The sequence below is a fragment of the Homarus americanus genome, unplaced genomic scaffold, assembly GCF_018991925.1.
Source record: "Homarus americanus isolate GMGI-L3 unplaced genomic scaffold, GMGI_Hamer_2.0 scaffold24694, whole genome shotgun sequence".
NCBI classification, from domain to species: domain Eukaryota; kingdom Metazoa; phylum Arthropoda; class Malacostraca; order Decapoda; family Nephropidae; genus Homarus; species Homarus americanus.
The window spans coordinates 5,797,635-5,811,700 of record NW_024732780.1 but is presented as its reverse complement, the minus strand read 5'-3'; the positions used below and the strand labels follow the sequence as shown (position 1 = coordinate 5,811,700).

Sequence of the window (14,066 nt, the reverse complement as noted above, 5' to 3'; positions counted from 1 at the left end):
CAATGAGGCAGGAATATAGATCAGCAACCTGGGACTTGGTCACAATTTTCGTGATGCCATATAGCAGCAGGGTCTACCATTAGACAACACATTATGCTTCCAATATCTTCCCAGGTGGTAGTACCTCCCTGTTTGGTAGCGGCCTACTACCTACTACCCGTGTGATTTTATCAAGCAGGGTTGCCAACTCGGATTTTCAAATGTCGCTAGGCTGGTACCTAAAAGTAGCTAAATGTCGCTAAATCTTCCATGGAAAGTCGCTAGCTATTATTCCCCCCCTTCAGCAATTTGATGCAAATTATATTTTCATAATGCCGACTATAATGGACGGAGTATAAATAAAATGCATTATGTAAAAATAAAAATATTATTTTTTTTTAAGTTTAATGTGCACACTTACCTATTATTCAATAGTAATTGCATCCCAGTCCTCTTGGTAGTGTAAACAACTGTAGAGCTGGAAGCATGTGAAGTGCTTGGTTCAGGTTCTCGTGCAGATATCTTGTAACTGTATGCCTCCACAGTCCCTATCTTTCTTAAAATATCACTAGGAAGTTCATAACTTGCACAACAGGTGTTCTGTCTTTTTAACCCATACTTTATTGTAAGAATTGCCTTTAATGTCGATAGTTTCATTTTGTTGCGCAATTTTGATTTCACAAAGTTCATATTACTAAATGTGCGCTCTACATCTGCGTTTGAATGCGGAAGAGATAAGGCAGCGAGTGCAATTTCAGCCAGATCATGGTAAGGGTTTTCACCTGTCGCATCTCTGTAATTTGCCACTTCTGACCACAATTTTAGGGTGTTAGATGTTTCTGTCCAGATTGTGTGATGCAGTTTTTCCACTGGAAATCAATCTTGGTAAGGGTGCTGGAATCTTCTGTAAATAAGTGTGCCAAACCAAGTATATCTGATTTAATAGGCTTCAAGCATTCATCGGCACTCAGAAAAGATATAGACTGCAGCACACGAATGTTGTCAGGTGAGCGTTGACGAAGTTGTTTTATGAGTTCAACCCGTTCAAATGTATTGTCCCTGTAACCCCGTTGCTATATATTATGGCTCGAAATTAGGAAAACCGAGTTTTCATGGACAGTCCAAAAGTATCCAGAAAGTCGCTAGATTTCTGTGGATATCTCTAGATTTGCGACAAGTCGCAAATCGCTCTAATATGTCGCTAGAAAAAAACAAAAAGCTCTAGATCTAGCTACAAAGTCGCTAAGTTGGCAACTCTGTTATCAAGATTTATCTTATCCACGTTTTCATTGTGGATCTACGTGAAATATATATATATATACAGTATATATATATATATATATATATATATATATATATATATATATATATATATATATATATATATATATATATATATATATATGTGTGTGTAGCAGGAACAAAATATACCAAAATTTATCAATGATTTCATCAATATTAAGCTTCTGCAAAATGACACATTCAATGTTCACAAGAGACAGGAAATTGAGACGCTGCTAGGACATCGTTGAACGCAGTTCATGTTTTATACGCTTCAACTTCGGCCAGTGCCTCAAGTGCTTCATGGTTAATCCGGCACTGGTATTACTGATATTACAGAGGTGATTTGTTATTTAATAAAACAAAAATATGGTTACGAATATTATGAAAAAATTCTGTGTTTAACATAAAATTGTAGATTTTATGCATATCTATTTGTTGTATACATATCTGATTTCTGATTACGTACAATATTAAAGTACAATATTAAAGAGCTTTTGTTATGAGTACTTTGGGACGAGCTAGTTAGCATGCGAACCAGCTCCTTTTGATGTTTTTGTCTATAAATGTTTTGAATTTGATATCTTCGGTTAACTTACCGATGTTGAGTAAATAATATAATAAATATGAGACCTCGCAAGGTGCGGAGTTGCTATCGGCAGAGGAAAGCTTGTGAGCCAAACGTATAGTGATATTCTCATTGGTGGAGCTCGATAGGGACCCAGCGTCACAACGTTATCTAACCTCAAATGTTCATAATTATACACCTTATAACTGCCACAATAAACCAGCTGCTATTTTTATAAAAATATGTAGATAATTGTTGGTAAAAATAAAATATTCTGAAGAGCGATGAGGATTTTAGTCTCTTGAATAATTACTTTTTAGTTGAACAAAAAATAGTGTCTGGTAAGTGTAGCTCATGGGCGGCATTGTCACAAGCGTACCGAGTCCCTCAGTGTACGATTTATCCAGTTTTCCTTACTACCTTATTTTTGTTTCGGCAAATATTAACACAGTTTATTTATATTATCACCAATGAGGATAAACTTGACGGCAAAGTACAGTACAACCACCAACACACTGGATATACAAAAGTCAAGCTGCACTACGGTATACGGTGAGTGTTGTCGTTGAACGTTAAATTAACTCTTATTAATTTTGCCTTTTTGGAAAATGCTTCTTGTGAATATTCCTCAAAATATTCAGAGATTTTCTATTTAATTTGTCTGTAGGATTTGTGTTAATGTGTTTACTGTTTATATGTTTCACCTCATTTTCCAAAGCATGGTCACTCAAATTGGAGGTGGTCATTGAGCCTTGGGAACGAGGCCAGTCAGGGGCGGATCGAGTAATATCAAAAGGGGGATCCAAGAAGTTATGGGTGGGGGAACATTGCATTAAAGAAAAGTATTGGATCCGCCCTCGCCAGTGACCAATGTAGGATAACCCAATTGTCTAGATAATCTTACTATCTTCAAGCCCAGTACTGTATTCGGTTCCACAGTTTAAGCTGGTAGACTATCCCATAGAACTAGCACACCGTTTTATACGATTTTTACCATCTTAGTTCAATTATCAGATCAGGTTAGGGTAGGTTAAATGAAGTCAGGTGATGGCACCGAGTGTGAGTTCTTTCAAGACCAGACTTGACCAACACTAGAGCAGGTTCAGGCACATTCAGGAGCCGGTGCATGCCCAGTACCTGCCAACAGTGCGTAACAGAGAGCCAGTACATGACTAGTACTTGCCTACAGTGCGTGATAGAGACGTGGCCGATCGCTTAAGCGGCTAACGAGCCGATCAGTGGTGAAGAGGATAAAAGTAAAAAAGTAAAGTAAAGTGTGAATCGTCGAAGTGCGAAGTACAGTAATCGTATTTCCTTGTATTCGTCCTGCATGACATCTTCTAACTTGAGGTTGTCCCTTAGTGTTTGAGATGCGCGCCGCAGCGTGATATGACGAAAAATGGCCTTTCAAGATTTTGAATGTTTTAATGAGCTTGCCCTATTGTGTCTTGTTTGAAGGGTTGTTGTTCTACGGCGAGAGCCTTAGGACTTAACATGGATAATCGAGATGATGAAGTTTAGGTATAATATAAATGGAGACGCACTATGCAGGATACTGACAGGTATAATGTTGAAGGAGCAACTTCTTGGTATTGGAAGGTACAACTTATAAATGTACACAAATCTATCAAATATTACAGTAAAAATATTGGTATTATAATACAAGATGGAGGAAACATCTGAGTGAAGGAAAATGCACATAAATATCCCCAGTTTGAAAATTACATAAAATATCCCATCATTTACTTTTACTTTTTTTACTTTTATCCTCTTCACCACTGATCGGCTCGTTAGCCGCTTGGGCGATCGGTCACGTCTCTGTTACGCACTGTTAGCAAATACTGGGCATGCACTGGCACCTGAATGTATCTGGACCTGCTCCAGTGCTTGTCTAGTCTGGTCTTGAAAGAGGTCACACTCGGTGCCGTCACAACGCTCTCCCGCAGATTGTTCCAAGAGTTCACAACTCTCACTCAGAAAAAAAATTGCCCTCGCAGTTTTCTTACTTGTGGCTTCTTCAACCTTGAGCTGTGACCCTTTGTGGGGCGGATGTCCGCCAGCTCCAGGTATGTACATTCGACCGAGTAGTGCCCCCTGAGATGTTTATACACTTCGATTAGGTGGCCCCTCGCCCGTCTGCAGTATAAGCTAGGTAGTTGCAGGTGCTCCAATCTCTCTGGTGGCCCTCCTTTGGACATTTTCAATCAATTGACAATCTCCAGCATACCTTAGGGACAAGACGGGGTGACAGTACTCCAGACGAGTAAGCACCTCACTCTTGAAGATCGTGACGAGTGACGGACCAACCAGATATCTAAACTACTGTACCTTCTTATAAGACCTACTAATTTCTTTGCCTGATTCACATTCTTCTCACAATGGCTCGAGAACTTAAGTTCATTGTCGACATACACACCCAGGTCTCAATTAATGCAGTCACTTCGTTCTGTTAGGACATGCGACACACCTCTTTACTATTGGTGCAACCCAGGTACATTCTTTTGCACTTCGTGACATTGAATTTTAGCAGCCATATCCTCGACCATTCTTGAAGCTCATACAGAACTTTCTGCAGCTCTTCACAGTCTGTTTGGTTCTTAATTTCCCTAAATAACTTGTCATCATCCGCAAATATCTGTATGAAGGAGTGTATAGCTTCTGGCATGTCATTAATGACATAGACAGTGACAGAAAAGTAGTAGTAGTCTCTAAATTATTTTTCTTTAATACTTTTGTCCATTACAATTCACTAGTTATTCATTGATGTATTTATTTTATTTATGTATGGCACTGATAACTTATAAAGTTATGTTCTTCGGATAAAATCTTGTCTTCAAAGTGGATACGGTAAACTTCAGGTGGGTACAAGTTGCCTTGGGTAAGAGTTCTTCTAAAGAATAATGTCCTAGCGTGGATAGAATACTTTCTACATGACCTGTCACAAGCGGGGTACCACAGGGCAGTGTATTGGGCCCGCTGTTTGTTTGTTTGTTTCATAAATGACATGTCTGACGTTGTACACTCCTCCATACAAATCTTTGCCGATGACGCCAAGTTATTTCGGGAAATCAAGAACCAAGCGGACTGTGAAGAGCTGCAGAAGGGCCTCTGTGGGCTCCAGGAATGGTCGAAGAAATGGCTGCTGAGATTCAATGTCACGAAGTGTAACAGGATGCACCTGGGCATACCAACTGTAAGGAGGCGTATCATATGTCCCAACGGGATGAAGAAACTGCACTAGTTGAGACTGAATGTGAGAAGGACCTACAGTAGGTGTGTATGTTGACAATGAGCTGAAGTTCTCGGGCCATTGCGAGAAGAAGGTAAATCAGGCAAATAAATTATTGGGTCTTATAAGAAGGTCGTTCAGATATCTAGACGGTCTGTCCTTCGCAACGATCTTCAAGAGTAAAGTGCTTCCCCATCTGGAGTACTGTCACCCCGTCTGGTCCCCGAAATATGCTAGGGACTGTCAGTTGGTTGAAAATGTTCAAAGGAGGGCCACCAGACTGGTGCCTGCACTTCGGCACCTCAGCTACCCTGAGAGATTGGACCTCCTGAACTTGCCTAGCTTATACTACAGACGGGCAAGGGGTGACCTAGTTGAGGTGTATAAACATCTCAGGGGGCACTACTCAGTTGATTGTCCTTACTTGGAGCTGGCGGACGCTCACCCCACAAGGGGTCACAGCTCAAAATTGAAGAAGCCACAAGTCCAGAAAACCGTGAGGGCAAACTTTTTCGGAGTGAGAGTTGTAAACTCTTGGACCAATATACCAGAAAGTGTTGTGACGGCACCGAGTGTGAGCTCTTTCAAGACAAGACTTGACCAACACTGGAGCAGGTTCAGGTACATTCAGGAGCCGGTGCAGCCAACAGTGCGTGACAGAGACGTGACCGATCGCCCGGGCGGCTAGCGAGCCGATCTTTTGGTGAAGAGGATAAAAGTAAAAGTAATAAATACGAAACGTGGAGGCTCATGGCATTGGAGGAGATATTCTAAAATGGATTAGGACGTGGTTACAGGACAGGAAACAGCGAGTAAGCATTAACGGCACTAAATCCGATTAGGGTAACGACGTTATTTCTACAGATTTATCTATAGATCTACAGATTTCGTGCTTAATTTCAGATTGTCAGAAGTTTTCTGAAAAAGAGGCTTAAGCTACAGATTTTTGTATAAGAAGACATTTTCATAATAAAATACGGACTTAATTTTCTTAGTGAATAAGAAGAAACTGACCAATATACCGTAGATATTATTTCAACCTTATGAGAATTTGTTTTAAGTTTCCCCTAACAATAACACACTTCCCATGCTCTGTGTCTGCCATCTACCGGCCACACTCGGAGTTACAAACACTGCCTTTGAAAACAGGAGGGAAGCTAAGAACGACAAAATCTCACTTTTACTTTTGACTTTTATCCTCGTCACATTGATCGGCTCGTTAGCCGCCCGGGTGATCGGTCACGTCTCTGTTACACACTGTTGGCAAGGACTGGGCATGCACCGGCTCCTGAATATACCTGAACCTGCTCCACTGTTGGTCAAGTCTGGTCTTGAAAGAGCTCACACTCGGTGCCGTCACAACACTCTGGTAGATTATTTTAAGAGTTCACAACCCTCACTCAGAAAAAGTTTGCCCTCACAGTTTTCTGGACTTGCGGCTTCTTCAATCTTGAGCTGTGACCCCTTGTGGGGCGAGCATCCGCCAGCTCCAAGTAAGGACACTCAACTGAGTAGTGCCCCCTGAGATGCTTATACACCTCAACTAGGTCATCCCTTGCCCGTCTGTAGTATAAGCTAGGCAAGTTCAGGCTTTGATATAGTGGGGCATGCTTGGTTGTTTTAGCTTGTCGTTATATTGTCGGGTAAATTTGCATAAGCGCACCCAACTGTTAGAAAGTCAATAATATATTTTTCTAGTGTATTTATGTGTGTTTAGACCGATTATGACCTTCATTTCCCTTGGAAAATGTCCAATTTTTTTTCGTGGGTCATTTTCCGAAAAAAAATAATGGCTAAGTGAGTAGAAAATACACAAAAAACCACGAGAAAAAATAAACCAAACCTAACCTAACCTAACTGACTCTCACCATATGATGGAATCATTTATTTCTTACCTTATTGGCCGTCTCTTCTTTGTCTTTGGGATGAGGGACGAGTTACCACAATGCCACATATGTTGGTCTTGACGATGTTTACATTCGTTCTTACACTTAGGACACTTTACTGAGGTTGGGAGAACACCATGAGATTGAAAAAATGCTGTAGTTTCTTAATTTTTTCCCAAAAACTCGCAATCAGCTCCATATAATTGAAGTGACACCCATCGCAGACTTCCATGGTCAGAAATGAATTTGAATTTGGAAGTATGAGAGACCGAAAATAAAAATCGAATTTGATTGGACTAAAAATACCGCGAATTAAACCACAAATCATTTTAATTGGTCCCCCCCCAAAAACTCTTTTGATTGGCCGCGTGACGTGTACGGGAACGCATGCGCGTGATGATTTATGAAAGAGACACGCAATGTGGGAGGCGAGGTAGGCGATAATGGCGGAAGATTAATGGAAGAAATAGAGAAAATTTTGGATACGCTATCTCCGTTATTATACATTTGTGATGGTAATGTAATAGAAGAAAATTATCTTATAATTAGACGTCTTATTCGAATATGATAATAGATTAGGGGTAGGAATGTGGCTTGCAAAAATGCAATAATACCTATTGTCGTATTCTCTATTATATGTACAGGTGTCAACATGGAAGAGGAAAGTGAGAATGAGGGATATAATTCTCAAGAGGAGAAGAAAACTGGTTCTAAAAATTAAAGGAGATAATCACAGAAATTTTGTAGAGAATTTGAAAGTGGTCCTCAACTTAAAGGCTGGGTAAAAGCTGGCTCATAAGGAGATGGTTATGCTTACTGTAGTGCTTGTGATGTTCACCTTAAACTGACTGCTGGTAAATATGGTCTAGAAATGCACAGTGAAAACAAAAAGCACTTAGGTAACCCAAAGGCAGCTCAAGGTCAAAGCTCCCTAACAAGCTTATTGGTGTCCAAAACTGATGATGATGTTAAAGAAGGTGAATTACAATTTGCAACATTTATAACAGAGCATGATTTACCCTTGTCTCTTATCGACCATCTCCCCAAACTAATTCAAGCTGCTTACAAAGATTTAAAGATTGCAGATAAAATTAAATGTGGTCGAACAAAAACAACTGGACTAATCAATAATATGACTGGACAAGAATATCACGAGCAACTTACTAAACTTCTGCAGGACAAAATTTTTTTATTAATTGTAGCTGAATCTACTGACAAAGGTTGTGTTAAACATCTGTGCATGGTTGATAAATCTACTGACAAAGGTTGTGTTAAACATCTGTGCATGGTTGATAAATCTACTGACAAAGGTTGTGTTAAACATCTGTGCATGGTTGATAAATCTACTGACAAAGGTTGTGTTAAACATCTGTGCATGGTTGATAAATCTACTGACAAAGGTTGTGTTAAACATCTGTGCATGGTTGATGAATCTACTGACAAAGGTTGTGTTAAACATCTGTGCATGGTTGATAAATCTACTGACAAAGGTTGTGTTAAACATCTGTGCATGGTTGATAAATCTACTGACAAAGGTTGTGTTAAACATCTGTGCATGGTTGATGAATCTACTGACAAAGGTTTTGTTAAACATCTGTGCATGGTTGCAAGAGCTAATGATAATGATAGTTATTGATTTTTTTCTGGGCCTCATTCCCTTGAAAGATACTACAGCTGACACACTGTACAATAATGTTGTTACCTTCTGCAATGATAATGGCATTCCCTACAAAGACAATCTAATAGGATTTGCTGCAGAAGATGCCAACTCAATGTTAGGAGCACATCAATATCTTTCATCCTTATTGAAGGCAGATGTCCCTCACTTATTTATGAAGTGCATATGCCATTCATTTGTTCTATGTGCATCCTATGCATTTCTAAAGCTTCCTCAGTCAATTGAAGATTTAGCAAGAGATATATACAGTTAACTTCAATTGTAGCTCTAAGAGAGTAGGAGAGCTAGAAGAATTTCAAATGTTCACAAATGTAAAATCACACAAATTATTGCATCCATCCCAATGCTCTAAGACTCTATTTCACTAATGCAGTCTTGTGTGATAAGCTTATTGCCACTGAAACAATCCTAAAAACGTTGTCTAACCCTGTCACAAGACTGCACCTCCTCTTCCTGGGATTTGTCTTGTCAGTGTTTAACAAAGCAAACAAGCAAATGCAGTCTCAGCGTACCCAAATTCATGCCCTGTATAGTTTAATTTCATGTACTCTAAGAACAATTTTGGACTGTTACATGAAACAGAGTTACCTTTCAAAGACACCACTGAAGCAAATGAGATTCAGAGATCTGATTAATTTAAAACCAATCTGGGTGTCAAAGTAGGGATGGAAGTAAGAAGTTCAAACCAGTATGAAAAGGACGACGTAAACAGGTTTAGGTTAAATTTTGTAGCGTTCTTCATCGAAGCTGCCACCCAGAACTACAAGAGACATTATTTTGAGTCTGTAAATGTAGGATCTTTGAAAGCTGTAAGTCCAAAAGTGGTGTTTGATAAGGAAATCTCATCACTGGTTAATCTGTCACAGATCTATGACTATATTGCTACAGATATTCAAGCAATAAACACAGTGGAGGCTGCCAAGTAATTCTGTAGGAACTCTTGTTGAGGTCAATTCCAGTATGAAACCTGAGGAATTTTGGAGTAAAGTAAAGTAGGTGAGACCAAACAAATGGGAAATAGGCGCTCATATTCCCTAATCTCTCCAAATTCATGAAGAAACTCCTTTGTTTACCTCACTCTAGTGCCACTGTAGTGAGGGTTTTTTCAGCGATCAATATAATGAAAACCAAAACAAGAAATAGACTGTCAACAGAGACTATGATAGGCTTGCTCCAGACTAAACAGCTGTTCAGGGATTCATCTAGCTTTGACTTTAAGGTAATTAAGTCTTTGCCTCATAGAGTAAAAGGGTGGAAGTCTTAAGGAATAAGCTGATGGATAATTGGCCTTCCATTGTGATAATAGCATATGCCAGTACTGTATATACTTCATTGTGTTCATTATTTGTGGGTTTGCTAAGACAAAAATATACAATACAGTACACCGCACTTTCTCCATAGCATACCTTGGCTTACGATTTGTATTTACTTGCATATTCACTGAAGAAGGAAGCTTTCGGGAATTTTACTTTGTTCTATACTACAGCACACAGTAACTCTCAGTCAAGGTAGCTATTGTTTATTTGTATCAAGTCCTTTATACTGTGTTGATTGTATTGGTTTATTCAAAAACCTATCTGTACATTATATACTGTACAGTAAACCCTCGAAGATCAGGACCCGGTAAATCCAGATTTCGGAAGATTCGGGCAAAAAAGTTGAGTGGGTTCTGGGCTAAGAAGCCTCCCTGAGAAGCATTCCCAAAACAGGGTGAAGGTAGTTTTAGGCTTAAGTTTTTATCTTATAAAATATCATAGACTAAACTTAGCAGAATATAACTTGCATTGCTGGAATTCTTGCAAGATAGCAAATAATTTGAGTATAAACATCACAAAGTTTGCACAAGAGATAAAAATTTTAGTCCTTTAATGTAGTACATTTGAGTACAAAGTACAGTAATATGTTGCTCAAAATTATGGCTTCTTCACAGGAAAAAGTTTGTATAACTAACCTCAGTGGTCAGAATAATATGTACTGTACTGTATTTTTGGTGTTTTTTATATCATTATTTATTGTTTTTATACATTTAGTACATTCACCGGAAGATTCGGACAATCGACCTTTTCGGACAGGTGGCCGCCCCTTTTAATCCAGATCTTGAGGGTTCACTGTAATTTTGCTTTTTCGGTCGTGGGAGAGAGCTGCTTGGTTGCTTTTATAACTGCCATTTTTTTAAATATTAATAGGGTGAAACTTATAATTGTGGTTCCTGTGGGATTTGCAATGAAACACTACTGTACTGTATTTTGCATAAAATATTCCGATTCATTATGTACAGTGGTCCCTCAGTTAACGAGCACAATTCGTTCTAGAAGGTTGCTCGTTAACCGAAACCATTGTTTCAATGGGTTTTTGAGTATTTGGTTCCAGCTCACCAAAAATTGCCTAAAGTCAACAAAAAAGGTAGTAAAGTACACTTACTTTGAGGTGTGTATGTAGAAGGCTCCTGGATGATGATGATGATGGGAATTAGAATGGGGGTGGAGGAGAAGGGAGAAGAGAAGGCATTGGTGGAAGAGAAGTCACCCTATTGTGCCATTTCACCCATAAAATTTTAGTTCTCTTGGTGTAATTCAAGATTATTTTCTTTAAATCAACACGGCACTGCATTATATATTGTCAATATGTAAAATAAATTTCAAAATGACCAATAATTTGACTGGAAACACAGAAAAAAAATCGTTTATGTTGAAGAGAGTCTGAAGCAAGATGTTACCTCCACTGAAAAGACACAGAGACTGATACCTGTATGGTGTGTTGACAGGCTGTTTGGTGCGCTAAAAACTAGTTTCCCTGTACTTAAATTATGTTAAATAATTGTTAAAATGACTAAAAAATTTAATATAAGACTTTTAAAATAATTGAATAGTACAAACATCTTGATATTTACTAAAATAGTAAGGAATTTAAGCCCTAGAACTGATTACTGTACAGTATTGGTGGACTAATATAATAGCTAGTGTGCAATGGAAACATGTTGAGGGGCGCTCGTAAGGAATTCGTTAATCGAGGGAATGCTCGTTAACCGAAGTTAAGAATCTTATGGAATGTAATTCGTTAACTGAAATTTCGTTAACCGAGAGATCACTGTACTGGGTCTTTATCTTGATATGTGATACATACTGTATTTCTAACAATATTGTGCATCTAATGTGACAAAATAATGTGACGTAATATTTTCATTATACAGTCAACCCTCACTTTACGTGGTCCCACATTCCGCGTTTCCACGTTTAAGTGGTGCCCTGCCGGAACCTAACATGCTCACATTCCGCGGTGCGTGTACCCCATTACGCGGAGAGCGGCTGGCGAGCCGCGCCATTTTTGGATCCAAACCTCCCGCCATCCGCCATGTTGTGTAAGCGGCGCGAACATGGTGCGCACAAGGTCGCCCAGTCATCAAAACATTACCAGTTCTTCACCCGCCACCCACCACAGCCGGCCCAAGTCAGTGATAGTGATAATTATAGTGAGGATATGGACTTAATGGACTTTGGGGGGTTTGACAAAGAGGCCCTGCATGCCTCTGTGGTGGATAGTGATACAATTGATACAAGTGATACAGGTGAGGGCCAATAATCTGCCCTCTGCCTCGGAACCAACCGCCCATCCCCGTGTGCCCAGCCATCTTTTCTACTAATGTAAGTGTTAAAAAACCTAATATTATTGATATTTCTCTTAATTATTATTTGTATGTGCATACCATCATAAAGTTAAGATAATATTTGTTACTACAACATAGTTGTGTGTCGTCAAAAAGTGGAGTTTGGGGGTCGGCCCGGTCTCTATTTCAATTAATCCCATATGTTATGTTATTCACTTTATGCGTTTCTCACTTTCCGCGGTACCCTGTGGGTTACATTAACCGCGTAAAGTGAGGGTTCACTGTATACTGAATATGTTACTACAGTACAATATATTCTCTACAATGGTCCTCTAGAAATTTGATACTGTAGCTATATCAGAAGTTCTGCATGAAGTTTGTTAATATAATCAGATATTTTTTATATTATCATGCATTTTCTTTATATAATGGGTATATTACTAAATTGGGTATCTTCTATAGATACTGGTCATTATCCTGTAAAATTTCTGATGAAATAATAAATACTATTATAAAAATTAATTTGAGACCTTACAGATATTTCATGTAGGCATTTTTGGGAATCCACAGATTTCTACAGATTTTTTTGGCATCCAGCGTCATATTTCCCCAAATTTTTGGTGGCAACACTGCTTGGAGTTTCCAAGCTGGGCATCTTGCTTGACTGTGGGAAACACTTATGATGGAGTAGAGGGTGTTTAACTAGCTCTGGGGAGAACTCCTTATAGAGTTTCATTGGTAAGTCAATAGGGTGGTGGAGCGCTTTATCTTCAGTTTGTCCAAACGTCTTGCTACTTCGAATTCTCCAGGAAGTCAATGGGAGAGGGGGCTGGTAGGTCAAGCCCAGGGAGCGTCTGGCATATAGTTGCGAAATGGTTGTTAGATTGCTCAGCTGCATCACCATTAGTGAGATGGCTAAGGAAGGGGGTATTATTGCATTTTCGCACCCCACATTCCTACCACTAATCAATTATCATATTCGAATAAGACGTCTAATTGTATAAGATAATTTTCTTCTATTACATTACCGTTGCAAATGTATAATACATAATGGAGATAGCGTATCCCAAATTTTCTCTTTCTTCCATTAATCTTCCACCATTATCGCCTACCTCACCTTCCACACTGCGTGTCTCCTTCATAAAACATCACGCGCATGCTTTCCCGTACACGTCATGCGGCCAATCAAAAACGTTTTTTGGGGGGCAACCTATAAAAATAATTTGTGGTTTAATTCGCTGTATTTTTGGCCCAATCAAATTCAATTTTTATTTTGGGTCTCATATTTCCAAATTCAAATTCATTTCCGACCATGGAAGTCTGCGATGGGTGTCACTTCAATTATATGGAGCTGATTGCGAGTTTTTGGGAAAAAACGAAGAAACTACAGCATTTTTTCAATCTCATGGTGTTCTCCCAACCTCAGTAAAGTGTCCTAAGTGTAAGAACGAATGTAAATAGCGTCAAGACCAACATATGTGGCATTGTGGTAACTCGTCCCTCATCCCAAAGACAAAGAAGAGACGGCCAATAAGGTAAGAAATAAGTGATTCCATCATATGGTGAGAGTCAGTTAGGTTAGGTTTGGTTTAGTTTATGTTTTGCTAGTGTTTGTTTTTTGTGTGTGTATTTTGTAGTCGCTTAGCCATAATTTTTTTCGGGAAACTCCCCACGAAAAAAATTTGATAAAAAAACCTGCCAATTTCCTACTAAAATGAAGGTCATAATCGGTCTAAACACACATAAATACAATAGAACAATATATTTTTGACTTTCTAAAAGATTTGAGTGTGCTTATGCAAATTTACCAGGAAGGGGAGAGAGTGTGTCTTATTGTTTAG

General features: G+C 39.0%; 2 protein-coding genes across 3 annotated transcripts in view; both read left to right on the top strand.

Annotated features, from left to right (window-relative positions):
* The first annotated feature begins 2,190 nt into the window (after nt 1-2,190).
* The window catches only part of LOC121868992, a 56,852-nt gene continuing 44,976 nt past the window's right edge, over nt 2,191-14,066 (top strand). For both annotated transcript variants that reach the window (XM_042370049.1, XM_042370048.1), the window contains exon 1: nt 2,191-2,380. The gene's annotated coding sequence lies outside the window, so the exon portion shown is untranslated. The remainder of the gene's footprint in view (nt 2,381-14,066) is intronic.
* LOC121868994 lies at nt 7,523-10,341 on the top strand. The gene is made up of 2 exons (XM_042370050.1): nt 7,523-8,163; nt 8,209-10,341. The coding sequence occupies exons 1-2, from the start codon at nt 7,815-7,817 to the stop codon at nt 8,577-8,579; spliced, it is 720 nt and encodes a 239-aa protein (XP_042225984.1). The 5' UTR covers nt 7,523-7,814; the 3' UTR covers nt 8,580-10,341.